Source organism: Pipra filicauda, unplaced genomic scaffold, assembly GCF_003945595.2.
Source record: "Pipra filicauda isolate LSUMZ 115617 unplaced genomic scaffold, ASM394559v2 scaffold419_size605101_pilon, whole genome shotgun sequence".
Lineage (NCBI taxonomy): Eukaryota > Metazoa > Chordata > Aves > Passeriformes > Pipridae > Pipra > Pipra filicauda.
Window position 1 is genome coordinate 290,594 of NW_024104553.1, and position 25,533 is coordinate 316,126.

Consider the following 25,533-nt stretch of genomic DNA (forward strand, 5'->3'; position numbering starts at 1 on the left):
GGTGGGGGGAGCCGCCGGCAGGGGGCGCGCGCGCCGCCGGGAGGAGGTGGCGGCCATCTTGGATTTAAAGGGGCTGCGCCGCTGAGAGGGTGGGTGGTGTTGGGTGTGCGTCTCGCTCCGCCCCCGCCGGGACCGGGGCAGCGACCGGGGCCGCCATCGAGGTGTCGCGCCGAGCAGGTGGGGCGGGCGGGCTTACGGGGCTCGGTTGCGGCCCCGAGCGGGGGGAGGATGAGTGGGGCTCGGCGGCGCAGGCCTTCCCGGGCGGCGCCCCCACCCCACCGGCTGCGGGGCGCGGCGGGATCCCCGCGGGGAGCTGGGGAGGTCCCTGTGGCGGGCCCGGGACCGGCGGGGCTCGAGGACCGCAGCGCGTCCTGTTCGCCGGGACAGCGGGAGGAGCGAGGGCAGGGCTCGGGCTAGGGCCGCCGTGCCCGGGTCCCGCGGGCCTCGGTAACGCCGCGAGTCGGCGGCGTGAAGGGCGCCGGCCTTGCGGACTTTGGAGCCGGGGAGGTGCAGCCCGCGGGACCGGCCCCCGCCGACACCGGGAGAGCCGCTGGCTCGGGAGCCCCGCCGGCGCCCGCCCTGCTCGGGCAGCACCGGGTCCGCGGGCTCGGTGGTCCTGGCCCCGCCGCGGGCAGGGCCGGGTCGGCTGGCGGGGGCCAGGAGCCCCCGAGGGAAAAGCAGACTATGTATGTGACAACGACGGGTCAGCCCGAAGTCCCAGCCATGGCTATTTCCAGGGTGCTGCGGGCACAGACTGCGGGATTCACCGCTCTATAATTAGTCCGTGCCTTCACTGCCGGGAATGGCCTTCACTGTAAGACAAATAACGTATGTAATGTATGTTTGCATTCCTCCTATGTAACTTGTGTGACTTTTAACTGTGCCATTGCTGTGTATACCCCATAGCAAGCCAGGTTTGCCCTTCAGAATTAGGGAAGGGAGAACAGCTTTAGAGAAGAAATATATGTTGTGAGATGAGGCAAGAGAGAACCTGCGTGTCAACATGGCTGGGCTGCCTCCTGGGATACCTGAAGCCCTTCCCCCTCGGGGGAATCTGTGGGAAGGGACAGGAACACCGGTGAAGCACTGGGACAGGCAGATGTAGGTAACTGGGGACAGCATGAGGCTCACAAAACATCGTAGGGAGCACCATGACAGTTGTGTGTTACTGTGGATGGGGTGACTGCAGCAACTATCCAAGCTGGAAGCTGTGTCATTGTTCCCTCTCCGTGTAAAGCATCTAGAGACTGAACAAGTGCTTCTCAGCACTGCCTGGCCTAGTCCACCCTGTGCAGTGTGTACACAGTAGGGCTCCAGCCATCCCACATCTCCTGTATCTGGCCATCGCTGTGGGCACAGCGATAGCAACCACACAACTGGATGGTTCTCTGCAGCTACACCAGCTCGGCTTTAGGGGCTGGGATAGGGTCAGCAGTGGGACGAAGGCGAGGGTGATGCCAAACAGGATGTAAAACCTTTTGCCACAGGATGGAGGGTGGGATGGAACAGGGCTTTGCCGATCTGAGTAGGAGCTCGAAGCTGGGTAGATCTCCTTGAGCAGAGTTTGTCGGCATCTCGGGGGCTTGGCCCCGCTCCTTGGTGCTCCCGTCGATCCCTGAGGAGGGAGCCGTGGGCTTGGCGCGCGTGGCGCTTTCTGCGCTCCCAGGAGAGCGTCCGACCGTCCTGTTCCCGAAGCCTGTCCGCATCCCTCCCCTCCCCCTGCCGCAGTGTGGTTGGCTGCCGAGCGTCGGGTGCCTGCGCCGCTGCTCGCTCCGAGGGCAGCGCGGCAGAGGGAGCTGCGGAGTGCCGCGGCCATCGCTCCTTCGCCTCCTCCGGGAGAGCCGGCGTTGGACAAGCCGCTGCAGGCAGCCAGGTACCGCTCCTCTGCGGCACGGGGCGGGGGACATTCCCATCCGGTGACTGAGGCAGGCAGGGTGCCCAGGCACCCTGGAACAAAGGACCGCTTTGATGCGCAATTTCGGGCAGAGCTGATGAAAACTTTTTTTTCCTCGCAAAGCTTGCACTTAGCCAGGTGGCCACAGAATTTCTCTGTGGTGGTTCTGAGGGTTGAAGGGGTTTCTCTGGCTTACGTGTTCCAAGGATACGCAGCGGGCGTGACTCCTGCCAGACAAAGCCGGAGAAACGATGACGGAGGCAGGTCATACAGCGATGGCTCTCAAAGAGCCTTGTTTCCTCCCAAACCTTCCTTCCATCAATTAACTGCTTCCTAAGCTGTTCTGAATTGGAGGTGCACCCTACCAAAAGTGGTGGGCTGGGGGAGGGGGGGCAATCGCTGGTAAGCTTCTGGGAAGGAGAGGATGCGTCTGGGAGGTGGTGTCTGAAGAAGAGCTGGGGGATGGTGTTGCAGTAGAACGCTCTGGCCAGGCAGCCGGAGAAATCTGCACAATGGTGGGAGACAGCAGCACGTTACCAGAAACCGCAGGCTTCCCTGTGTCTTGCACAGGGACATCTGGCACTCTGTTGCGGTTCCATGCTCCCTAGTGCCCTTGCTCTCCTCTCTGCCATGCCACCTTGGAGATATGGAAAGCACCCGCCCCTGCCTCTTAGTGTGGGGAAAGGGTGGTGTTCAGCACACATAGGTCAAAGATCTAGCCAGCTCAGACACAGGGTAAATAAACATGGCTGCGCTTTGCTTTTAATTGGCAGAAGGAGCAGGAAGCATGTGTTCTTTCATCTGCTGTTTTGGAGGAATGTCCAGGTTGGAATAACAATATTAACCCCAAATTCCAAAATGGCTCTTGGGGCACAAAGGACACGTGGCCAGATTCTGACCTTGGCAGAGTTTCTGGATAAAGGCTTAATTTGCTGGGAAAGAGCCACATAGCTCCTCAAAGAGCTCCAGCTACATAGGGGAGCCAGAGGTAGAACGGATCCTTTGCATGTTATGCAGGTAGAGGTTTGTCTCTGTGAATTTGGCTGCCTTGTTATGGTTTACAAAACCTGTTTGCTTCTGGAAATAATAGCGCAGTCTTGCAGTCTGCAATCGACTGGTGTTTGCGGCTGCCCCAGGTACACCATGGGAGGAGTGTTTTGCACTCCAGAGCCCTTCGGGGCGCACACAGTGGCTTCAGGGCTCTTGCTGGTCCCATCTGCATCCTGGCCTTCTGTACTCCTCAGGCAAATCCAGTGCATAGCATTCACATTAGACAGATGCCTGCAGAGGCACTGGCTCCTGGGAATTATTCTGCCTGCTTTAATACCACTTGATGCTGTCAGGGCAAGGTAATGGCTCTCACTCTATTTTTTATAGAGTGAGACTCCCAATCAGATTCTGAAACTAGGAAGAGATGCTTGTCCTGGCTTTATTCCAACTGCTTAGCTCTTGTCTCCACTAGCCTGGAAACACATTTTGATGGTGTTCTACTGTAGTCCCCGGTGCAGCAGATGCAGAATGGATTTGGTGAGCTGCTGCAGACATAAGCAAGAATTTAAAAACAAGGTCTTATCAGCTGATCTGGAGGTGCCAGCTCAAGCTTGCTAGTGGGGGTGGTGAAGACTGCTTCTCATTCCATTGGCCTGCTGGAAGGTGCACGTTACCCCAGCCAGCTGGTGTTGTAAGCAGTATGAAGTGTAATACAGAGCAGAGTGGTTTTCTGCTAATGATTTTCTGCTAACAGGTTGGTGCTGTTTATTTGTTTGTTTTTGCTATGGGTGGTTGTTTTGTTGGGTTTTTTTAACTCTTATTGCTTCCAATATCTGTATTCTCTAGTAGTAATCAATGAAGGGAGTAAGACCTTCATGGTCTTGAAAGAAATGAGTAATCTGATACAAAGCCAACCAGACCACTTGCTCTGTCTTCCTCAGAGTACGTATGCATATTGGAATCGGATCATGCTTTGATAACGCAAAAATTGCTTGCTCTGGTCAGTCGGAACAAACCCTAGTACCTTTTGTCTTGTCATTTCCAGCTAAAGGCTGGAAAGAGGGAGGAGGATGGGAAGCTCCCATGTTCTTTCTGTAGTGATTTGAACTTGACTTACTGTGGCCAAGTCCTTTTAAAGCCGCTTTAGCACCACGTGCCCTTGGTTTCAGGAGGGTTATGTGAAGGTGTGTTTTCTGTTAGAGGTGGTAGGTGGTAGGGAGCTGAAGCTTCTGGGACAGAGAGGAGTGTTTGGTGCTGAAGGGAAAGAGCATCAAGGGAGCCTCTTATCTCCTTGCAGAACCCTTCTACTTGAGCTGCAAATCTAGTCCTTAGTCCTAGTCCTCTGGGCCTCTTGCAGCATGCTGGTTAGCACAGACATTCCCAACACAAGCCTTACAGTATCTAGAAAAAAACCCTCAGAGCTTCACAGTCAGCTAGTGCTGGCATGTGTCAGCTGCTGCTAAAAGAAGCAATCTTAGCCTTGATCCCTGTCCAGGGAATAGGGAGGGCTATGCTGTTTCCAATAGCACAGTCAACTTGTACTGAGTTACACCACTCTAAGGATTGTGGAAGCTCCTTGGGTGAAGCCTTTCTGGTCTTGGAGGTTTGCTTCAAAACTGTGTGCGGAGGGTGCCTGGATGCCAAAGAGAGTCCTGGTTTTGGGACACAGGAGAATGTGAGCGAGAGAGCTTGTTGCCTCCACTACCTGCTCTGTTACTTGAGTTAGATTGCATTGCTTCTCTTGCTTTGGAGAAGGATCCCTGTGGGACCCTGCTGAAAGGAGGCATGCACTGCATTCCCTGTCTCTAGGCCTTGGATCAGTTTCTAGTGCTGTGCCTCGCTCCTTTGTCATGAAAAGGTGTTCAGCAAAGGCAAATGCATTGAGTTTATCTAAGGAATTCAGGAATTTGTTGGAAAATGTGTTGGGAAGGAACTTTGGGTGGCAGATGAAGCTCTAGGTGCCCCCTTTTTTGGCAGTAGGGTAGAAACTTCTGAGCCAGAAACAAATGGTGACAGAGAATGTCATGCACGTTGGAGTTTGTAATATCTGAAAGACTTTGGGATTGCAGCTCAGAGATTTGTTGGATATGAACTTCCAGGGTGCTGACCCGTCACTGATCTCTTTGCGTGTTCTTAGTGGCTCTAGGGGAGCATACAGGCATTTCTGGCAGTGGTAACGAGCATCACAGAGCACTGTTGCTGCTCTGTGCCTCACGTGAACCTCAGCATTTCTTGTTTTACCCGTATTAGAGCAGCTCTGGAAATACCGACTGTTGGATGTACAGCTCAGAAGCACCAGTTTGTCATCCCTTTTCTATCGGTCTGTTACAGTAGCCTAGGGTGGTGACCCTGAGCACAACGGTTCTTCTAGCAGTGGTGTGGCAGTGTGCAAGTTTCCTGGCAGTGTTAATGTGTCCTGGCTGTGCAGTGGAAATCTCAGAGGCTCTGTGCAGCTGACTGTAATCTCCTACAGCCTCTGTTTGCTTTCTGACACTATGGTATCAAAATAAGGAGAAAGCTTGTGCTTATGACATGGCCTCTGTGGTGGTTGCAACTTTGGCACTTTGATTGCTTTTTACTGCTTTTATTTTATTTTTCAGCATCCAAAGTATTAGGTCATGGTTTTGTTGCAGTGTTGAAGACTCAGCTGTCTTATTTGCGAACTCACTTCTAGCTTCATTGGAGGTCAACCAGTCTTTCCAGAGACCCTTTGTTGTTCAGCAGTAATGAGCTGGCAGAGGTCCAACAGTGAAAAAACCAAAACACCCTATGCGCCACCCCTCCCTGCTTTTGTCGAGTTGTTTTTCTTCCCAAATGTATAACCTTGCTGTTTTACCAGGTAGCATAAGCGTGTCTCACAGCATGAGACTGGGATAATTATGGTGAAGTAAGACTAAGCCCTCTGTTCCTATTTCTAAATGCTACTGTTGCTATCTGTCTCCCAAATGGTCACTCATTCTTGCTATGGGTCAGACTTACTCTTCCACAGGAAGCTTTTTCCACAACCCAGCTGTTTTCCTGCAACTACCTTATCCTTAGATCACCTTCTCCTGCAGAAGAATTTGCTGCTAAAAATCTGTGCCCATTTCTATACAGAAAGTGCTGGCAGACCTGCAATTTGAAGGAAGCTGCAGTTATTGTCTTGACACTATTACTTGTTCAAGTTGGGATGGTACCCTGCATTTCACTTAGGTCCAGGAACATGCAGAGAGGCAGTGAACTGAATTTGTTGAGGTGTGCATAGACCTGAGTCTCTGTCCTGTTGTATTTGACTCCTGATTCCCTGGTGCTTTTTTTTTCCACTCTCCATAGTCTTTTAGCGTTAGGCATCATAACCCGAGCTTCAAGATTCATTTGGACCCATTTAATCTGACATCCTTGTAGCTGTTGTGGGTTTAAGATAAAAGCAGTGAAGCTTCCAGCTCTTTCATCTTAAAGCTCTTGCATGTGGGAGCAGTTTTCAGAGGCAGAAAAATGAGCTGCTGAAATTGCATCAGCAGTTTCAGTGATTTCCCGGTTAGGCACTTGAATATAGGAGAAAGGTTTGTGCCAGGCAGGATGTGCTTGCTGGTGGATTCCTGGCTGATTGCTGCAGTTGCCACAAAGCTCAGTGCACGCATGTTCCTTCCCTGTCTTCTAGCAGCACTCCTGCAAGTGGGAGCAGAAGAGGGGAGATGAGATGGGTGTTGTCGGAAAGCTAGGCTATTCTAGCAGCTCATGGTAAATAGGGAAGACATGCCAACTAGAGTGGAAACGTGCAGATGGAGACTTGGGCTGTGACACCAGCAGAGCCATGAGGAATGCAGAAGAATAAGCTGGGAACTGGGCAGTCCATCTCTCAAGGAGCTATTTGGAGAAGCATTCTTTCTTCCTATTCCAGTTTAACCTCACCCGGCAAAAGGCAAATGATGATGTCTCCCCTCCTCTCTTCAGGAACCTCTGAGTGTTTTGTGCCTGGATAAAGGACACTGAATGCTGAATGCAAAGGAGTAGGAAGAGCGTGTATACAGCAGCCTCAGTCTGCCTGACCTTGACATTGATGCCACAGAGCATGTTTCTTCCTTGGAGGGCTGAGCACTGAGTGTAGACCTGTCAGCACTGGGGAGAACTAGAAATAAGGCTCTGTGGGGGAGAGTTGTTGCTTTAGAGGGATAATAAGTCAGCTCCCACCAGTGTTTGTTGGTTTTCTTTGCTGTGCAAGAGGTAGCAGCATTTGAGTGACTTCTCTGCAGTCTCCCATTTGTTTTCTTGTTGAGCAGCTGTGTGTTGTTCTTAGGTCTGTCCAGTCTGAACAATCCCCTGTCAGCCATTGAACACTGGAAACGTGTTGGTATTGAGCAGAGCTGTGTTTCTAGGATGTCATCCTAGGGGAGAGAGGCCAAGGTTGTGTACAGATGTTTGCACAGCCAGTGAGAGAAGAGCCTGTATTGGTATGTCTTGAAGGATCTGAGGATGTAGTTGCAGGGTAAGTGAGTCTGATGTGCTATGGGTCAGGATGTCTTAACTATTTTTGCTTCTCAGTCTGAAATTTTTACAGTTTCCAAAAACAAGTTGATCGTAGGGACTATGAAATGCTTGAATGTTTTCTGCTGGAAGGGCTGAAGAAAGAATGTTGCTATTGTGGAGGCACTGGTGGTTTAACACACAGCAATTTCACAGTTAGGGAGTGGTTCTGTGTACAGTAGAACTATTGAGGCTGATTTTCTATGGATTTGGATCTTGTCTGACTGTTACTTAGCAAGGTGCAAGCTCTGGTGGCTTTTTATCCTATAACATGTTCCTCTACCCAATGCATATGTATTGTACTTTTTAAAGATGGCAGCAAGATCTCGATATGGACATAAGTGGTGCTGCCATGAAAACTCAGCATTTCACAGCTGACCCGGTACCCAGAGGGACTGCCTAGCTGTGTCAGCTTTAAAGCAGAGTTCTAGTTTTGTGGTATGTTGGGTAGGAGGCCATTCCTGGGTATATTCTTGCGTCCCAAGCATTGCCTATGCTCCACTGAACTCCTACTTCCCTGTTTCTAAGTCTGGGGCTGTGTTTCCTTATGAGTTGAAACTAGTGATGGAGCCATTTAACCCTTTAGCAGAACCCTTGGGTTCTGTGAAAGCAGGTAAGTGCCTGCTGAGCCTTCCTGGGAAGCTGTCTGGACCAATTTCAGAGCAGGACAACAGTGCTTGGCCAGATGAGGCAGCACTAGTGTCCTTTGGGCTGCCAGCCTCTTTCTTTCAGGCTGGGAATTGTTGCACATTTCTTCCTGAGTTGTGCTCACCTGCAGAAGTCTGCCTTAGGAAAGGCTTCCTTTATTGCTTTAGCACTTGATCACACTCCAGATGTGTTATAAAGGTGGGAAAAAGAATAACCAGGGTAATTGTCAACTGGTCTGCTTAACTGCTGGTTTCTGGAAGATCAGTTTGGAAGAGAGTGGCAGCCAACTCTCAACAGACCTATTTTTCCTTTCAAAACAGTAGTCTGTGCCCTCCATCTTAACCATAATGAGGTTTTTCATGCTATCCTTATCATATGGTCTTCTCTAAAGCAAACTGCCGTAAGTTGTGGTCCATATGAGACCATTTTGGTGTAAAGTGCCCAATGCACAGGGTTAACTGCATATGAAGCATGGCAGATACCCAAAAGTGGAGGATACGGTGAAGTCTGACTCATGGTTGCTGCTGATGCTGAATCATGAAGTAAATGTGATGTCAGCGTTGTGACTGGGGTAGATGGGGGAGCACAACTCAGTTTTTGTTCAGAGGTGTGAACAGGAATGCAGTCTTCAAAAGATATGAAGTGCTTCTGCCCTGCTGAGGTTCAGTAAGGTCTCCACTGTGTGTTGAGGGTTTTCTCCCCTTTCTGAGGGATGGATTTGTATCACTGAAACAGACACCAAAGAAGAGTTGAGAGGAGAGTTCAGGCCTATAAAATAACTCAAGAAAGAGTGAGGATAAAGAGGAGGAAATTAGTGGATATGATGAGATGTGCTATTTGAAACAACTGTTCCGGTGTTGGTCGTCATCTTTACTTTCAGTGCTGCAATGAGGAAGAAACTGGGCCCCTCAATTGCTCAGGGTCGATTCCCTAGTAGCTCCCTGGTAGCTCACTGCACTGTGGGATAGCCCTGAGCCTTCCTGGGCAGACTGCAGAGGTGAGGAGAAAAGGAGTCCTGCCAGGAGCTCTGCTCTCTCTGTTCTTGTACCTGAGGCAGGATTTCTGTTCTCTCAGTAAACTAGGCATAAGGCAGCTGCTCAACAAAGAGCTCAAACCATGCAGAGGTGTCTTCTACAGAAGGGCAAGGGCAAATCCATTGGCAGCAATTCTCTCACCACCTCCTGCATAACTCCTGGGCAGTTTTCCAGCTTCTTGGCAGCAGGGCCCTGGGCACTCAGGTTGCAGAGCCCTCTGCCAGCTCCAGATGGCAAGGAGGTGCTGGTGGGCAGGTGCTGCCTGTGCAGGGCATCACAGGAGGCTTGTTTTGGAGTGACCCATAGTGAGGTGGGTGGTGGCTTTATTACTGAGTAATGCGAGGAGGCTGCTGGGGTGGCCCAGCTGGAGGGGGAGGCTGGGACTGGGTTAGATGACTGACTCATGGAGCAGCCAGGGTACTGTCAACCAGCTCTAAGGGGTCTTGCCTGTCTCTTGTGCCTCGCACTCTTTCGCCTGTTGTGTTTCCCTAGCTCCTGGACTTTCTATGAAGGGATCTTGCAGCCACACTAACCTTGTGGGTTGTAGTGGTTGGTGTCCCTGTGCCAAGGCAGTAGCTTGGTATTCTCCCATTGTATATCTAGGGAAGGAGTACAGAGTCCTTATGCCATCCTGAGGAGTCCTTGGACTGGCAGCAGGGCGCATGAAGATGGAAAAGCTCTTAGTGTTTCAAGCTGACGCCCACACAAGGGTTATGCTAGTGTGACTGTAGCAGTCGGTGTATGTAAGCTTCCCCACGCTGTGTGAGTCAGTCCTGCTGGCGGTGTTGTGTCCCTTATTACCACAATAGCCGTTCTGTGCCAGGGCCATGATCGTCAGGATGTGCTCTTCTGGTCAGGCAATATTTTGGCACAGTAATGCCACTGCTGTCCCCCTGTCTATGAGAAGTTCTTCCAGGAGATTTTCCATGAGGAAGCAGAAAGCTTTGAGCTGGCATCCTTCCACTTTCTGTTCCCTTTCTTCTGCAGTCAGAAGAGGTGTTGAGCTCTGACAGCCTCTCTGCATCAGTGGTCTGTGGGCAGGAGATGTACGGATTGTAACCACAAATCTCTGCTCTTAAATGGAAGCTAAATTAGCTTTCCTCCTGCTGGGCGTGTGGGAGTGTTGGAGGTCAGCACCGATTCTAGCCTTTTTGTCTCCTGTCCACTTGTGCCACCTGCACTGGTTGCCAGCATGCCAGGCCACAAAAGCAGAGGCGTATGCCCTGACAGCTGCCTGCTGCCAAAGGGAGAGGGTAAGATAAAGGGCTTAGAGTAGGCAACCACTTAAACTCTATCTCTGACTGCTTAAAGGAGGTTATGATACCTGTGTCTGGTTGTGGCACTCTGAAAGAGCACTGAGGCACTCAGGTTTTGTCGTGGTCTCTGCAGGGCTGCAGGAGTAGGACTATGTCCACCATGGTGTACCCAAGGGAGGAGAAACTGGACAAGCTGAGCCAAGAGGAGATCATTTCCAACACCAAGCTGGTGATGCAAGGGCTGGAAGCACTCAAGAATGAACACAACTCCATCTTGCACAGCTTGCTGGAGACCATTAAGTGCCTGAAGAAAGATGAAGAAGCCAATCTCGTGCATGAGAAATCCAACCTGCTCCGCAAATCAGTGGAGATGATTGAACTAGGGCTTGGAGAAGCTCAGGTGAGGTGGTGGGGGATCCCCTGTGTGTTATCCAGGACTGATGAGGGAAGGTAGGCATGTGACCATTTCCCATAAGCTGCAGGGACAGGAGGGGGCTAAGTGTGGAAGGCCAGCATGACCCTGAGGTGTACCCTAAGCATGCATGTGAGGGAGACACAGGATTGTGGTTGTTACTGACTGAGACTCTTAACCAGGTGATGATGGCGTTGTCCAACCATCTGAATGCTGTGGAGTCAGAGAAGCAGAAGCTGCGTGCTCAGGTGCGGAGACTGTGCCAGGAGAACCAGTGGCTGCGTGATGAGCTTGCCAACACCCAGCAGAAGTTGCAGCGTAGTGAACAAACTGTGGCTCAGCTGGAGGAGGAGAAGAAACACCTTGAGTTCATGAATCAGCTGAAGAAGTATGATGAGGATGTCTCACCTTCGGTATGCCTGAGTCCTTTTGAGCAGCTGCTTTTTGTGGGTCTGGGAGGTTGGACCAGCAGTACTGCCTGGGTGTAATCCAGGCATTGCCGTGGATTTTGTCCCTTCCCAGCTACCATGCACAGCAATGCCTGTAACTAAAGGGGGCCTGCATGGGGCAGTGTCTCTGGAAGAACGTGGAGTAGCATGGATGCTGGTGCTGGGGAAATCAGTCTTTTATCCATTTTGTTTTGGGGGGAATATGGTGGCAGAGACAACAGGGGAAGTTGAGTGTGTTGGTGGGCTGCAGAAAGGTGGAGAGTTTGGCAACTGACTTAGCCCAGGCTGCTGTTGTCTCGTCTGAGAAGCAACAGTATTGTGATTCTCATCCTCTCAGGAGGAGAAGGAGGGTGACTCCACCAAGGACTCCCTGGATGATCTGTTCCCAAATGAGGAGGAGGAGCATGGTCCCGGATGTAAGTGTTTGCTCATGCATGGTTGCTGCCTGTCTCTGTTCAAGCCTGCTGTGCCAACTGTGCCATGTTTATTTCTCTGTGCCCATAGTGCCCCACCAGCACAGCAGTGCTGTGGCAGCTGCCCAGCAGGGAGGTTATGAGATTCCTGCACGCTTGCGCACCCTCCACAACCTTGTTATCCAGTATGCGTCACAGGGGCGCTATGAGGTGGCTGTGCCGCTCTGCAAGCAGGCGCTGGAGGATCTGGAGAAGACATCAGGCCACGATCACCCTGATGTGGCTACCATGCTCAACATTCTAGCATTAGTGTACAGGTGAGCATGGTGGGGAGGACAAGACTGGGCCAAGACAGGCTTCTGCATCTCCTGTTCACCTTTACGGCACATCCTGGTGACAGGGAGCTCCCCCAGCTTCCAGTGATTTCCCTTTCAAAAAGGTTTTGGCATAGGTGAGGTATTTAGTTTGCCAGACTCCCTGATATAGCTAGGGACTGGCTATAGTAGGGAGGAGTGGAGAAATGGAAGGGCTGTGAGGGCTGGATCTGTGTGGAAGGAGGACTATTTTTCATAGCTCTGCCTGCTGTGGGCTGTGTTGTCCAAATCCCAAGTAACTGGTTGGCTTTGCACTGCAGGGATCAGAATAAATACAAAGAGGCAGCACACCTTTTGAATGATGCTCTTTCCATCCGTGAGAAGACTCTAGGCAAAGACCACCCAGCGGTGAGTGTCTCCTTCCTCTTTCAGTCCCTTCCTTCACCTTTGGGTGCTGCTGGGGCACTGTTCTGGCAGTGTTTTACTGCTTCAATATTTCCTGCTGTCTGGTTTGGTATGGCCTGTCAGGAGTTGTCTTCTCTTGGATCCTGCCATATAGGCAGGGAAGCCTTCTGTCTCTGGACCTTCTTATCTTTAGAAGCAGCAGTTCTGCAGCGTGGAGGAAATGGGACAGTCGCTGTTACTGCTGCTTGCACCCCTTGTTTGGTCTGGAATTTGCTTTGTTTCACGGAGAAGCTTATGTCTCTGTAGGTGGCAGCAACTTTGAACAATCTGGCTGTTCTCTATGGCAAGAGAGGGAAGTACAAAGAAGCAGAGCCACTGTGTAAGCGAGCCCTGGAGATCCGTGAGAAGGTACTAGTCTCCCACACTTTCTCCTTTCAGCTCTCTCTTAGGCCTTTCTCCCATTACCTCAATGTACATGGAAGACTCAGGGCCTACCTAGTCTCTTTAGCTGCTGATTCTGCCACCACCTTTCCTGTCTCTCCAGTGTTTGCAGCCCTAGAGAGGCCTGCCAGGAGGTGAAAGCTGGAATTTCTCCTCTTTACCTCCCTAGTCCTTAGCTTTTGTCTGACATAGGCATGTGCTGGAGGGACAAGCGTCTACTAATTCCAGGAGTCCACTGCAGTCTTTGTGGCTTCTTTTCTTTTGTTCTTCCAGGTTCTAGGCAAAGACCATCCTGATGTGGCCAAGCAGCTGAACAACCTGGCCCTGTTGTGCCAGAACCAGGGCAAGTATGATGAAGTGGAGTACTATTACTGCCGGGCCCTGGAGATCTATGAGAGCTGCCTGGGTCCTGATGACCCCAATGTGGCCAAGACCAAGAACAACCTGGTGAGACCTTGGGGAGATGCTGTGTGGTTAGGGAGGGGTGCCATGGGAAAGGTGAGCATTGCCTGGTGCTTAGAAGATGCAGAAAAATAGATTAACTCTGCCCCCTCTTGCAGTTGTGTTTCCCAGTGGGGCTGGAGCTGTTTTGTTTTGGTTGCAGGCTTCCTGTTACCTGAAGCAAGGAAAATACAAAGATGCAGAGGTGCTGTATAAGGAGATCCTTACCCGTGCTCACGTGAAGGAGTTTGGCTCTGTGGATGGTTTGTACAGCAGAAGCCACTGGGGCTGGGGAAGGGTCTCCTGGCTCTCAGCCTAAACTCAGCTGGTTCTGGTGTTGCCCTGAAAGAGGGATGGGATGACTTGCAGGATCCCTGCTTTGGGCAGCCCTTGAGATGTTGCCATTCTAGTTATGGCAGTAATGTTAAGCTGTTCCTCCTCTTCTCTCAGAAGTCTCAACCCAGTCTTTACTGGGCTGGGAATACTTGTGGTTAAAAGAGGGAATAGCAAATGGCGCAGTCATTCCCAGACTTAGGCTGAAGTTTCTCCTGTGCACTTGGCACATGTACTTCCCCATGAGAGGACTTGTTCTTTCCTTCCCCTGTCCTGCCCTTGCAATGTTGGTTTCCTTTCTTGGGGCTTTGGTTTAGGGACCAGAAGTATCTGGAAACCTTGTCATTTCTTTCTGAGGAGCTGCTGGCTCTGGGGACAGAGTGCTGGGTTGTGCAGGAGGCAGAGCAACAGGATGAGGTAGTGAGTGGACCTGTTCTGCATTCTTCCCCACACAGATGAACACAAGCCAATCTGGATGCATGCAGAGGAGAGAGAGGAGATGAGCAAGGTGAGTGATTCCAGGAGGTTTGATCCTCTATTATGACAGCCACATGCTCCTTCCTGGAGGAGCTGCAGTCTAAAGAGCTGCCATGGCCAGGAGGTGTCTGGAGAGAGGGGATGCAGCATGGCTGCTCCCTAGGACAACAAGGAGGGAAGGCCCATCAGAGAGCATGAGGCTTTTCCTAGGACTGTTGAGCTTCTCAGCCATGGCTGCATGCTATCTCTTTTTGCTTTAGTGATTCCTCTTGGGCATGCAGATGATGGAAGATGGTAGACGGCAGAGGGTTGTGCTGCAGCGCCTTGGCACTCTGTTCCAAAGAGCTACCAGTACTCAGAGCATAACCGGCTTCTGAAGCAGCCCTGTAGGGCTGTCTAGGGAAAAATGGAGATCAAGAAGAAACTGCAGTAGGAAATGGAGCCAAACCTGAAAAAGATCTCTGAACAGGGTGGGCCCTTAAAGAGGATAGAAATAGGTTGTGCTTGCCTTGAACTAGGCTGGAAGGCAAAGCTGCTGGTTGCTCCTGTTGCCCAGGCCCTGCCCTGTGGTTAGCCAATAAATGCAGTGAAGTCCTATCTCTGCTTTTGCCAAGTCTAAGACTTTGCCTACTGTTTAACAGGTGGGTGAAGCAGCAGAGTGAAGGGCTTTAGTCTAATCCTCTAGCTTCAGTGGGAGCAGACAGTCTTCGTTTTCCTTTGCCCTCAGAGCAGGTCCCAACCCTGCATGGGCTCAGGCAGCAGGCTGGCAGGCTTGACTTAGTGACTGATCAGTCCCATCCTGTGAGTCCTGGGAGCAGAGCACTAGGAGGTGCTTCCCATCAGCATCCTTTGTCTTCCTGTTGAACTGCTCCGTGCCATTCCCAGTGCAGGGCAGTGCTCAGCTTTTCAGTGCTCCAGTTGCTGCACTATGAAGGCTCTGCTGCAAGGAATCTGTACTTACTGCAGCACCATCCTGGAGAAATCCAAGTTGGAGTAGAGATTGCTTCCTCCCCCCCCCCCCAGCGCCTCTGGGATTGAGACTATTCTGATGGTATCTTTGGAGAATTAAGAGGTCAAAAGTAGATAGTTGCAGTATGGAGCTATGCTCCAGATAATGCAAGCTTTGCCACAGGGCAAGACAGCAGGCTCAGGGGCTCACAGATGGAGTGAGGTTCATTTTACATGTGAGTCTCAGGCAAGGGCTGAGCCTCTTTCCCTGCCCCTGGGGCTCCTGTCCTTAAGGCAGTTGTGCCTGTGCCCCATGGCACAGCATGGTTGGCATTCCTGTTCAGGCAGCAGTAATCACAGACGTGCTTGTACTGCTGGCCCAGGAGATGGGGCTGCTGTGCTCTGCCTTGTGCTGTTTCCATATCTTCTTTTAAAATGCATGAAATCCCTCTTGCAGAGCTTCACTACTTTTTTCCCTTGCCCTCTTTCCTGGCAGCAGAGGGAGGCCAGCTCATGACAACAGCAAAGCCTTGGGCACAGCTGGCAGCCCTGGCTTTATCTGCTCTAGAGGATTTGACACCTTTCCTATCAGGTTTGGACACCCTTTAGGGCTGCCTCAAGCTTCAGAGGTGTATTGAGTCCTGAACTCTTCTGTCCTTGGTGCCTGCCCAGGCTGTGGAGGCTCTGGTGCAAAGAAAACCGCGTGTGCCTATGGCTCAGGTAGACTCTGGCATGTGCGATAAAGTTGAGAAGTGCTGTGGGACTGAGTAAGAAAAATGGTCCCCCGTGCAGACAGTTTCTTCTGGGCTAAAACTCTTTCCAGAGGGGAAACTCCTCCTGTGGAGCAGTGGCTCCCTGAACCTGCTTGGTCCTGTTGCTCTGGCCAGCTGCCCCTTTGCACCTGGGTATGACAGGGCCAGCCAGCCACCTTTGGGGTGCAAAGGCTGGGCATGGAGAGGAGACAACTAACTGGGCTGAGCTCTGTGGGGCAGGCCTGACCTTGTAGGCAGAAGGCTGGGATATGGCTGGCTGATTCCTTTGCTAGCCGTGGCTGAGGGGCTTAGTGCCCATGCAGCCTGGTATGCCTTTGGGGTTTTGTTGGGTTTCTCGTCTCCCTTTTCATGTTGGTTGGGGTGTTACGCCCTCCAGAATGCCGTGAAAATGGGCTGTGTTGTCCGTGCTGCCTTTGGTACCATGGAAGGGGGTAAGGAGATGGGATAATGCTCCTTCCTGGTACTGGCTTATCACTTTTGCTTGTGGCTAAAATGTGTTGCAGCAAATGGGCCTTTAACTTTCACTCCAGGAACCTGCTGGGCTTCATCACTGTATTTGCATATTGTGTTTCCAAAGGTTGGGCTGGTGTGGGGTTGCAGCCTGGGGCCTGCCCCTGGAATCCAGTGGGAGAGCACAGGCCAGAGGAGGGCAGCAGGTGTGGGACTAACAGTTCTGATCTCTTCTGTAGAGCAAACACAGAGACAGTGCTCCCTATGCTGAGTACGGTGGCTGGTACAAGGCCTGTAAGGTTAGCAGGTAAGAGGTGGTCTGTGGGCACCTGTGGATGCTGAAGGGTGTGGCCCCAGGGCTCCCACTCACCTTCCATCTGTTACCACAGCCCGACTGTGAATACCACTCTGAGGAACCTGGGTGCACTGTACCGGCGCCAGGGCAAGCTGGAGGCAGCGGAGACCTTGGAGGAGTGCGCAGTTCGCTCTCGGCGACAGGTAACCCCAGAGAGACCTTCCCTGGTGGAGGGGGCATTGCAGGACTTGAGGTGGCAGGTTATGGCACTGCGTTTGGTTTGGGTGTGGTGAGGGATTCTCTTGGGCCTTGCAGTCTCTTATGTTCTTGGTTTACATTCCCATGACACCAGAGCACCTTGGTGGTTGGGATTGCATTTGTGCAGAGGTACACACGTGTGTACATGTGTGGGGTTGTGCATGTGCCTGTGCGCAGGGATGGAGCAGATGTCAGTGTGTGTATGCATGAGGAAGAAGGCATGGCTCATTGAGTGTAGAAATACTGCAGCTGAGTTAAGGCAGATTACTGGACTTTAGTCAGCTACTGAGGAGAACTGCACTCACTGGGATGTTTTCTGCACACTAATTTTTTTTGTCCAGAGGACACACCTGAAATTTGTTAGAGTTCCTCTCTCCCTAGTCTCCTCTCAATCCTCAAATAATAAAGCAGGATCTGTAAGCACCTAGCACAAAGACTGAAGGACAGCACTCCAGAATGTGAAGAAAAAAGGCTGTCAGCTTTGGGGTAGCAAGTCCTTGTTCCCCGGGGTGGTTTATGGCTTTGTGGGGTCTCACAGAGCTGGGAATCCAAACAGAGATTGCTAAGTGCAGGAAATGACATTTGGCTGCATTCTGCTTGTGCTGGAATGTTTTGGCTGTGATGGGGCAATGGCCAAGAGAGGGAATGGAACCAAGCACAGTGATGCACGGCAGATCTCTAGAGGGAAGGAATACAGAAGGGCAAAACATGATTCTTCCTTATCCTTTTCTACTTGCAGGGCATTGACCCAATCAACCAGACGAAGGTGGTGGAGATCCTGAAGGAGGGTGATGGCACAGAGAGACGTCGGAGCCTGGGAGGCAGCGTCAAGTACGAGAATGCCACAGACGGTAGCGAGGAAGTGAGTATGGGCGTGGAATGGAGCGGGGTAAGTACAAGACACCATCAAGAATGGCCTCAGCCGGCTGCCAGAGAGAAGGGACAACCTGGCTGAGGGCTGTCCCCGCGTGGCCTGTCGTGGCATCCTTGTCTGCCTCCATTCGTTCCCTGCACATTTCCTTCCCCTCTTTCTTGGCATGAGCCAACCAGCCTGCAAAGGTGCGTGTCTGGGTCTGGCTTCAGGTGTACAGGCCAGATATTCCCAACTAAGGGCTCCTGCTTCGGGGGAGCTGCCGGGCCCTGGCAGTGCACAGCATGAGCTGGTCCTGGTCTGCCCTTAATCTTAGGCTTGCAACCTTATTAACATCTCTCCCTGCTGCTCCCCTCTTGAGGTCCTGGCTGAGAGCATCGGCCCCATCTCAGGCTCACACAGCCTCTGAGAGCCATTTGGCTGTCTGTCCTGCACTGCGCCACAGACAATGCTGAGCCTGGGGAGGGTTGTGTGCATGTGATGTGCCTGGTGTGTCTGTGAGTGAGTGACTGCAGGGCACAGGAATAGTGTGCAGCCAGTGTCTTTGCTGTCCCCATCTCCTGGTCTCATGCCCTCAACTGTCTCTGGCCAAGCAGAGGTGATGAAAGGCAGATCTTTGTGGGATGCTAGGCTGAGCTGACTAATGGTAGAGACTGGTGTTAGCTGAGGCACAGACAGGCCAACTTGAGGCTGTCTAGGTTTGCTCTGAGGCTGAGGGGCACTTTGGTTACTAGCACTGAGTTTGGAGAAAGGTAGTGATCCAGGTCTGGAACAGGCACCTTTTGTCTCCTGCAAGGAGGAGGATGGAGAAGAGGCGACAGGTGAGCATGGTGCTGGTGGGTGCTTGGCTTGAGGGTTGCTAGAGCTTTTAACACTTACTGTTACTTCTGCAAACTATAGCTGAGAGTGTAGTGTAGCTGGGTACCTAGGGGTTGTTGCAGCCTGAAACAGGCAAGACGCTGAGCACACGGAGTCCTTTGCTGCTCCCTCACATCTGCTGTCACTAACCCTTCCCTACCTGGTTCTGCTCTATCCTCACCTGCATCAGCTCCCTCCCTTCCTCCTTTTTCTTCCCTGTTGCCATGACAGCCCTTCAACACCCGAAGCCTGAAGCCTGCTGGCTCTCTTGATTGTGGATTGTACGCAGGAGGTGGCTGAAGGGGATCTGGAGAACAGACCTTTGAGAGGACCCAGCAGCCTCTGCCAGATGCATGGCTTCTTCTGTGCCAGCTCTTGGCATAAGGAGTAAAGAGGGTTTTAGCCCTGTCGAGGCACCAACCCTGGGCCCTTGCACTCCTCATTAGTAATGGGGCTAGACAAGCACAGAGGGAGGGCTTGGATTAGAATTGCCTGGTCCCTACGCTGGCTGCTGAATCTCTACAGTTCCTCCTGGCTGTATTTGGTGTTGGGTCATCTCTTTGCACTGGTGATGGTCTGGGAAGACCTTTCTGACGGTCTCTGAGGTGATCATTTCAAGACAAGTAGGCAATGCCACCCTTTCCCACAGCCCATCCTAGACAAGGGGAGTAGTTCCTGCTCGTATGACCCTTCCACAAGGGTCTTCACAGAGCTTCCCTGACCCAGCCAGATGTAGACAGAGGATTTGAGGGCCTAGGCGAGACAGCTGCTGCCACATGGTGCCTTTTCCAGCCTGCTGCACACATAACCAGTCTCCTCTTCCAAGCCAGCAGCCCTGCACTGTGCTGCAGCTCCCCTGAAAAGAAGACTGCGGCAGCTCCTGCTGCTCCTGTCTGTCAGGGCCTGTTGTTCTCTGTGTTGGTCCAGAGACCACACATGAGCTCCCTTAAAGCTGTGTCTGCTGCCTTCCCTTAGCTGTCATGTGCTGCAGGTAGGGCCATTGGAGCCCCCAGGATGCCAGGAACCTCTGTGCCCATGGGCAGCTCTGGAAGCACCCCAGGGCCTGGACCAACTGCTTGCTGCCCAGGCAGTTGGGCTGTGAGAGCCAGGGTCTGGGATGTGAGCGCAGGAATGGCACCAGCTCAGTGGTGCAGTGGCCTTGGCAGGTACCCCATGCCCAAGGCCCAGGAGCAAGGAGCCCCCAGAGCAGGAGGCCTAGGCTGTTCCTCCCTGAGCTAGCTGTTCCTGCCAGCCTGCTAAACACATTGGCAAAGAAGTGAGACTGCGGTTTGTCTCACAAGAATCTCTCCCTGCTCAGATGTGGCCCATTGTCTCTGCATGCAGCCTGGGCCCTGCCCCACCTGTTCCCTAGGTGACCTACAACCTCACAGCCTTGTAAATTGTGTCTTTCTCCTCTCTGTGCACTAGGCTTAAATGCCTCCCGAGACTCCCTCTTTCCCCTCCACTGCAGTCACCTGGATGTTTGTGTTGTATCTTCCGACTTTTCCTCCACACCATCCCTCCTTCCTCGGCGAGAACTCCACACCAGTCCCCCAACCCTCCCGGCGCGCGAGGGCACCGCGATGCCTGCAGAGGAGTGCCTGGCCACGTGGCCCAGCTCCAGTCCCATGGCCAGCAAGAGCAGGAAGAATCTGCGAGGAGCTGCCCACTCCCCCAGGCCAGGGTGACGGGCCACCGTCCCCTTGCATGCCCCCACCCCCAGCCTGCCCTTGTATATCCCTGGGGACCAGGCCTGCAGGGGCTTGTCTTCAGTCCAGGCATGGTGACTCCACTGTCATTAGACATCCTCAACCCTCCTAGCTTATTCCTTCCATCTCTGCAGAAGCGCGAAGATGGGTGGCTGTTATGGGACAGCAAGGCCTGGCCTAGGCAGGGCTGTCATGTGCCCAGTTGCTTTCTTCCCTGTCGGCTTAGCTGATGTTAGTGCTCTGTAGCAAACCTGCGCTGGTCCCTGGTGAGCTGGGCTCTTCCTGCAGCACAGGGCAGTCCCTATCTCACTACCCTTCTCCCTGCTGAGCTCAGCAACCCAGGGGCAGTATGTGGGTCTCTCTGCAGGGCACAGGAGTATAGGACGGCCCATAGAGCTACTGGACATCCAAGACAAGGCGAAGGGGTGACAGCCAAGGGCCATGCATGGAACAGGGACCTGCCAGCACAGGCATGTTTGGCTGCAACCTCCTGACTGGATGCTGTAGCCACGTTCCTCACCTGTTGGCATTAAGGGGTGAATCAGCTCCCCATTGCTGTGGGGTTCCTAGGCTAGGTGTGGCTGGTGGGAGAAGCAGGGCTGAAGTTGTTTGCTGTTCCTTGGAGGCAGAGGAAGGGTAGGAGGAAAGAACTATCCTGCAGGGGGTCAGATCCCAGGCCATTAGAAGTGGCTGAGATGGGGAAAGGACTGGTTTGGAGCAGAATGGTTGGGAGAAAAAGGAGGTGCAAAGAAGGATGTGAGGAAGGGAGGAGCTGGGGCTGGGGATGCTCTGAGCATGTGGGAGCAGGTGGGATGGCTGGAGGGAGGTTGCCATGGGGGAAGGGGCTGGATTGCTCATAGGTCCCTGGGGCTGACTGCAGTCTGTCTGTCCCTAGCCAAGTGGGTGGGAAATCTGTAACCCAATTAACTGCTAGGAAAACAGTACTGCCCCTGAGGGTCTGTGGGGGTGGCTCAGTGCCTCTGATTGGTACTTCAGGCCTTCACAGGATCTGGTGCTGCTGGTCACTACTGGGAAAGGAAATGTTTCCCAGAGCCAGACTACCACTGTTCTGAGTCTCACACCCTTGGGTTTACACAGTCATCCTGCCTCCTATGGGAAGTGAACCTCCCTGGCCCTCCTATCTGGGAAGAAAGCTGAGGAGGCTGCAGCCAGCAGGATAGAGCCCAGAAGCCAGCGCAGGACTCTTCCTTATTTTTTTAGCTAGATTGTTTCTCTCATGCTAGTCTTCTGGCAGGTTATGATGCTAAATGTGCCTGTGTCTGTCTGGGCCTGGCTTTCCTGTGGTGGTGCAAAGGCCTTGGGGTGCATGCATGCTGCTCCCCTGGGTGCTTGTGCTTGCTGAAAGGAAGCTTGTCCTCTGGACCATGGGCTGTGGAGCCCAAGACCAAGTGCTCCAGGGCTGTGCCTTCCCTGCCTCTCCTAGTGCTGCTCCACACTCCTGGAGAGTTGTGAGTCCCCAGGGCAGGGTGCATTTGATCATCGGGGCCACCTGACCCTGTGCTCTGCCATGTCCTGGACCTGGTACTGTAACAACCATACCTCTAATTAAAGGTAGACAGACCCAAATTGCTGCCCTGTGCTTCTTTCCATGCTCTGTAGGCCAGCGTCGGTCAGTCCTGGGGTGGTGGGTGCAAATGCTGCTGCAGCAGGTGTGGGGATGCTTGGTGTCTGTCTGTGTGTGTTCAGGGGCATGTGCTGTCCCCAGGGCACCTCTCTTAGGCCGAGAAGTGGAGATGAAGGACCCAGCTCCACTGTGCTTCTCCCTGTCCAAGAGGCGTTTCTATTTAGCCAAAGAAATACCCCCTTGCGTCTCCCAGTTCTGAGTTAACTCCACATGCTGCCAAATCCTGCCTAAGTCTGCTGCTTCTGTGCGTTAGGCAGGGTGGGAGCATGCAGGGGAGAGCAGCTCAGTGGTAGAGCTGCTGCTTTTTCTTTGCACCCACCAGGATGAGAGCATTCAATGGGGTGGGGGCTCTGCGGCAAACCAAACCCCATAAATGTTCTGGGTTAAAAATAACCCTGCAGAAAAGGGAGTGGGGAGAGAAGAGAGGCTATTTTTAACCCAGCATGCAGCAGCATTCGATTCTGGTGTTGGTCTGCAGTCAGTCTGCATCAATGCAGCTGGGAAAACGTGGCTCCATCCTCTCCAGCCCTGACACAAGAGCATACTTCCTGGCCAGATCCTGCTGCCCTTGTACTACAGTCCTGCTCCCCTTCCCAAGCTGTGTGCCCTCTTCCACCACTGGTCTGTGTGCCCTGGGAAAAGGAACAGTGTCTAGCATGGCAGGAAGAGTTGTGACCAGTGCAAATCTACTGTGGAGGCAAAAAACACCCTACCCCATCTTTGCTAATGCCACACGCTTGATGTCCATCTCCTCCAAAACCTACCCATGGTGCTTCATGGGTGAATGAATTGTTTACTTTGCTACTTTTGGTGCTCTGCATTTCTGGTGAGTGAGTCCCTTGCAGCAGCAACACATGGCTCCCAGCTTGGAAACCTCTCATTCCAATGAGAAAGTGAAGAGATTCAATGCACTTGGCTTATCCAAGAAGGGATGAAATGAATACCATGAGAAAGGGTTGCTGGTAAGAAAAGTCGCGGTCAGCTGTTAGAGAGGGGTCTAAGGCTGAATCAGCTTTGGGTAATCAGGGCAGAGAAGTGCTGGAAAAGGCTTCCCTAGGACCACAAGCTGTAGTGGTCAGCACAAGGGAGGGACTGGCCTAAGGCAGAGACCCTGCTTACCCGCAGAACTGCATGGATAGTCTTGGGGTAATTGCTGCTGCTAGCCTGAGCCACAATGCATTTTGGCCATTCGGAATGGTTCAGAGGGGCTCCTCCACATCTTAAGGAGCAAAGGGCTTTTGCCATCACCTTATCTCAGTTTCTACTGCCTGTGTGTGCCAGGGCCATTGGAATTGGGAGCAGGGAAGACTGCTGTTATCAGGTCATCAGAGCAAAAGTAATTCCACATCAGCAGCGGTGCCATAACCTTATGTAACGAGCAGGCCAGGCCACAGGGGAAGAGCTTGGTGCCGTAATGACGCAGTGGCATGATGTGGTGTCAGGCAGGCAACCTGTGCCTTGCCTGCATATGGAGCTAAGTGCAGGAGGTGGGCTAGAGCCTGTCAAGGGCTGGAAGTGCCTTTCTGAGTACTGGGGACTTTTGGAGGCACATGGGAGGAAACAGACTGGGGAACAAGATTTCTGCCTGGTTTTGGTCTTCAGAAAAAGCAGGCAGACATAAAGAAACCCCTGCTAAGTGCCACCCCTGGGGCAGCTAGTGTGGCCGGACACAGCTAAGGGTGGGGGCATAGGAGTCTTGGCAACACAGCAGCCAAATGAATGTGTCCCCAGTGGAGCTGCCTGAGTTGCTCAGGAGGCTCAAAGCTAATTGTCTTGGGGCCGTTAGAGGTGGGACAAGGTTGTGTGTGCTTGTAGAATGGTCTTGTTTGATGTGAGTGAGCCTGCAGGACCAGGGTGTGCATCGGGATGAGTGCTGGACAGAGAGGAGGACTAGCAATGGTATGGTGAAGAAGGGCAAGGGGTGGGGGAAGATAGTCTCCAGCCAGTGGCAGATGAGGAGAGAGTCCTGGCAGTGAGTCCTGGCCTGACAAAAGTATCCCTAAACTTGGGACTCTCATCAGGGCTTGTTGCTTCCCTGGGCAGTGGTACCTCCTTGGCAGCTGCTGCCTGAGCTGTTGAAAGTGATGAAGCTGTGCCAGTGCCATTTGTGCTGGTGCCCTGGGGCAAGTCAGCAACCTGTCTGGGTGTTGGTCTTGCACCGGATAGGCTCATCAGTTTGGATGAGCCAGACAGTGGTATGGGGGGATCCCTGATCCCCATGTCCTGTGAAGGACCAGGGTGGGGGGGGGGAGCCATGTAGTCAGCACTAAGCCTGCTTTGGGTCAGAGCTAAATCCTCAGTTGCAGGCAGACAAGAGGATGTTTGGAGCCAATTCCAGCCACTCATCAGCAGCATGCCAGAACCTTATCAGTGCCACTCAGCCATCATCCTGGCTTGTGTCTCTGTGTCCAGGATGGCAGTGGCACTCTGCAGCGCAGCAGCTCCCTGGGGAAAATCCGGGATGTGATACGGAGGAGCAGTGAGATGTTGGTCAAGAAACTGCAGGGCAATGGTCCCCTGGAGCCCAGGAACACCAGGTAGGTACAAGGATCAGGCTGGGTACAGGGCAGGTGGGGGCCCTGACACCTTGTGGGTCTGGATCTGATCAGACACAGCATGGTCAAACCTGCTCTCCTCTGATTTCTTGTAGCATGAAACGAGCTGCATCATTAAATTACTTGCACAAGTCTAGCGATGCTTCATTTGAGGTAAGCACAGGGTGGGTGGAGGGGCTGGTACAGGAGTGGGCATTGGGGTGGCGGCCTTGTGGCCTGCATCACAGCTGGTGAGGGTCATAATAGCGGGCCACAGGTGCAGTGCCTGAGACCTCACAGTGTGTGCGCTCTGCGGCTGTGTGGTGTTGGAGCCACTCTGCCTCGGCTGGTGGTCCCATGGCACCCCTGGGCAGCTGCAGACCTCTTCCAAGGTCATAGCTCCAAACCTGAAGGTGTTGCCTCCAAGTACCCACCTCCCTGCCTGCTCAGCAACCCCTCCAGCCACAGAATGAGAGCAGAGGCAGCACTTACTGGGTCTGACAGCAGCAACACCAGGGTATCTCTGGCTTCTGAGGCAAGGGGTGCAGGAGTTAGGGTAGCAGCTTTGGGGCATGGGGTTGGGCTGCAAGTACCTCACCAGCACTGTATTTTTTCTAGGGCACCCAAGGCCTCCGTGCGGAGAGCAGAGGCCTCAGCGCCAGCAGCATGGACCTGTCCTCCCACAGCTCCCTGCTCTCCTCCAACTGACGTGGCTGCTCTGCTGCTGGGCACCCTGGCTTCGCGCTGCACAGGGCAGCACCCGGCACCTCCCCACACCACCTGCTCTGTTTTCCCCATCACCGGCTCTCGTGCCACCGTCTGCCTGCCCAGCCCGGCCTCCCCCGGGAGTCCCTAGCTAGTTTGGGCACCGCAGCCCGCCCGCATGCTCCTCTGCCGCACATCGGGCTCAGCAGCCCCGGTGGCGGCTTGCTCGGTACCGGTCGCACACGCTCGCCTGGTAGAATCGCCAGCCCGGGGAGGGGGGGCGGGCTATCCCCCGGCCGGGGCAGTGGCAGAAGTGCCCCGTGCCCCCAGACGTCGGTCCCCCGCCGGGTGATCGCTGTACTTTATTTTATTAAATAAAACCGACCCTAGAAGCGACCGCGGCTCGGCCTGAGGCGGGGTGGGCGGGGGGGAGCGGGCGCCGCCTGGCGGGGGGACTGCGGCGACGGTCCGCGCGCG

At 53.2% G+C, this 25,533-nt stretch overlaps 1 protein-coding gene across 6 annotated transcripts; it reads left to right on the forward strand.

Annotated features, from left to right (window-relative positions):
• The first annotated feature begins 95 nt into the window (after positions 1-95).
• On the forward strand, positions 96-25,452 carry KLC4 (kinesin light chain 4). 6 transcript variants are annotated; one of them, XM_027742880.2, is made up of 16 exons: positions 96-177; positions 10,459-10,725; positions 10,920-11,150; positions 11,524-11,602; positions 11,691-11,916; positions 12,234-12,321; positions 12,625-12,726; positions 13,033-13,206; positions 13,364-13,463; positions 13,989-14,041; positions 16,421-16,488; positions 16,571-16,679; positions 17,474-17,623; positions 24,230-24,354; positions 24,468-24,525; positions 24,970-25,452. In XM_027742880.2, the coding sequence occupies exons 2-16, from the start codon at positions 10,477-10,479 to the stop codon at positions 25,057-25,059; spliced, it is 1,902 nt and encodes a 633-aa protein (XP_027598681.1). In that variant the 5' UTR covers positions 96-177; positions 10,459-10,476; the 3' UTR covers positions 25,060-25,452. The 6 variants fall into 6 exon arrangements, with proteins under 6 accessions (XP_027598681.1, XP_039241456.1, XP_039241457.1 ...); XM_039385522.1 differs by having other exon boundaries at positions 17,474-17,596; XM_027742881.2 differs by lacking the exon at positions 96-177 and adding an exon at positions 1,772-1,873.
• The last annotated feature ends 81 nt before the right edge of the window (positions 25,453-25,533 follow it).

Bases quoted from the DNA above. Each gene is read 5' to 3' on its own strand.
- KLC4 (XM_027742880.2), top strand. From the start codon at position 10,477: ATGTCCACCATGGTGTACCCAAGGGAGGAGAAACTGGACAAGCTGAGC. The intron at 16,489-16,570 runs GTAAGAGGTGGT...CTGTTACCACAG, and splicing joins AAGGCCTGTAAGGTTAGCAG to CCCGACTGTGAATACCACTC. The intron at 17,624-24,229 runs GTAAGTACAAGA...CTCTGTGTCCAG, and splicing joins TGGGCGTGGAATGGAGCGGG to GATGGCAGTGGCACTCTGCA.